Raw genomic sequence first — 2,241 nt, 5'->3', positions numbered from 1 at the left:
CGGATGAAGAAGATGGGCGTATTATTACCGACCATATCCCAGATGCCGTCGTCGGTATAGAACTTAACGGCAAAACCGCGAGGATCGCGAACCGTATCTGCCGAACCACTTTCTCCGCCGACGGTTGAGAAGCGGACGGCAAGTTTCGTTTTCTTGCCGACCGTCTCGAACAGCTTGGCCGCACAGTAACGGGTAATGTCGTGCGTTACTTCGAAATAACCGGACGCTCCGGCTCCCTTGGCGTGTACGACACGCTCCGGAATACGCTCTCGGTCAAAGTGCGCCAGCTCGTCGATTAGGTGCACATCCTGCAGAAGGACTGGTCCTCGGGGACCGGCCGTAACTGTTGCAGAGTGCGTACCGACCGGAGTACCATTGCTGGTTGTACACTTGGTTTTGTCCTGAATGAAAATCAAAGATTTTTCAGAAGAACTGAACAATGCAACTCATCAAAGCCAATAAATCAAGCCGGCGGACTAAGCGTACCAACGACAAATGGACTTCCAAATGGAAGCAAACGAAAAATGGAAAAATGAAAATAAATGGACAAAACATCAAGAAATGCTCGCGGCCAGCAACGTTAACATTCTTCTGGCTTAGGTGCTCACAGATGAAAGATAACAGATAACAGACTCTGGACGATAATGGTTGCGCAACGATCGAACGAGGAACCAAAATATGGCGTGATGTTAAGACGTTTAACAGTTCACATTTTGTCGATCAGGTTAGAGTTTCATGTTGTTCTTTCATGACCCTAGACAGAACAATCCATGAGGTGGTTAATAAATGTTCATTAATGTTGGTTAATAAATGTTGGTTTCTTGTTCTAGACAAATGGTGCCACGTACTCTACACATTCAACGAGCATTGGTGGCGTGCGCTGAATGCAAATTTCTACGCGAATAAGCAACTCGCTCGGTAAACATGTTATTCGTAAACACTTTACAGAGTTGGAAACGATGAAAAGGAAGAGAAAAAAATATCTATATATAAAGAGCTTTTATGTTCGCAACGAGTTAGGTCCGACGATACCGGTTCTACGTGCGCCGAAATATTTCTCCGGACCAGACAAGAAACCGGTCTTCGCGGAGTCCCGTGGGTTGCATTCACCATTTTGCTTCCGTTTCATGACGTTGTTTGCACATTGGAGATTTTTCTTCATGAAAGTCAACAAAAACCGTCTTGGTACATTTTGAAACCAAATTGCGGTCGCTCGCCACAATCACCGGCTCGAGTTTTACGATCGTCCGATCTGCGTATGCGTCCAAGAGCCTTTTCTTATCAGTCTTGTTATGTATGTTGTTATCGTGCACTTTTTTCACGCCGGATTTGTCTTTTATTGCTGTTTTATTTTGCATGTGCTGATTTACAAAAACATCTCCATGTTTTACAGCTTTCATGCAATAACAAATTTCACAATGCGCAGTTACGAGTCAAAATTATTCGCAAGCAGTACTGGTTAACTTTATTACTATGCAACATAATCACCATACCAGTAAGACGACGGCATTGGGAGGCTGTTTAGAACCTTCTTGGAAAAAAGTTGGTTGATAAGTCTTGGGCAACACTCAAATTGCTGATTGTCAGTTCGAAAACCGCACACCAGAGTGAAAAGATTAAAAACCAAATCACTAACAACTAGAGTACCTTCTCGCTGTTCGGAAGCACTATTACTGTCCAAAGTATAATTGGTTCCAAATGAGTAGTGTGCAAAGTTGGAAAAAAAACCTAACCAAATGATGCGCCATGACTCGTATGCAAAAATAGTTAACAAAATCGTCGCGACTTGCGGTGGGTTGTCGTACCAGGGGTCGCGAGTGTTGAAGCATGGAAATTACTGCGACGTGGCAGCGTTTGCTTTGATGCCTTTCAACGAAGGTCAGTTTTGCGTTCTTTTTAAAGCGAGGTTTCCGCAGTTTATCTGCAATTCTAGCTGGGTTTTTTTCATTTTCAGACACAGGCAGAACTATCTTACGACAGGTTGTAAACCTGGTTAGAAACCGGTGTTAGAAAAAGGAATGGGGTGTGTGGAATGGTAGTAAAACATTCATGCAAAGTACTATAAAAGAAATACAAACATAATCTTATTGTTAAATGTTATGTCTTTTGCCGATTTGGTTTTTGTGTGGTTTTGATGTTGTCATGTTGCAAGACAGGGGTCAGAAAAATATTCAATTACTCTGTTCGTGTTTCCTCATGAAAATGTTCCATTGCTTAGCCTCCGAAATGCATTTTGTACTG

General features: G+C 42.8%; 1 protein-coding gene across 1 annotated transcript; it reads right to left on the bottom strand.

Annotated features, from left to right (window-relative positions):
• Nucleotides 1-5: 5 nt before the first annotated feature.
• On the bottom strand, nt 6-401 carry LOC128276965 (catalase-like; the record flags this gene model as incomplete). Its single annotated transcript, XM_053015424.1, has 1 exon — nt 6-401. A coding segment is annotated over one exon (396 nt), but the record flags the coding sequence as incomplete, so codon positions are not given.
• Nucleotides 402-2,241: the final 1,840 nt, after the last annotated feature.

Source organism: Anopheles cruzii, unplaced genomic scaffold (genome assembly GCF_943734635.1).
Source record: "Anopheles cruzii unplaced genomic scaffold, idAnoCruzAS_RS32_06 scaffold03264_ctg1, whole genome shotgun sequence".
Classification (NCBI taxonomy): domain Eukaryota; kingdom Metazoa; phylum Arthropoda; class Insecta; order Diptera; family Culicidae; genus Anopheles; species Anopheles cruzii.
This window is presented reverse-complemented; position numbering and strand designations above follow the sequence as displayed.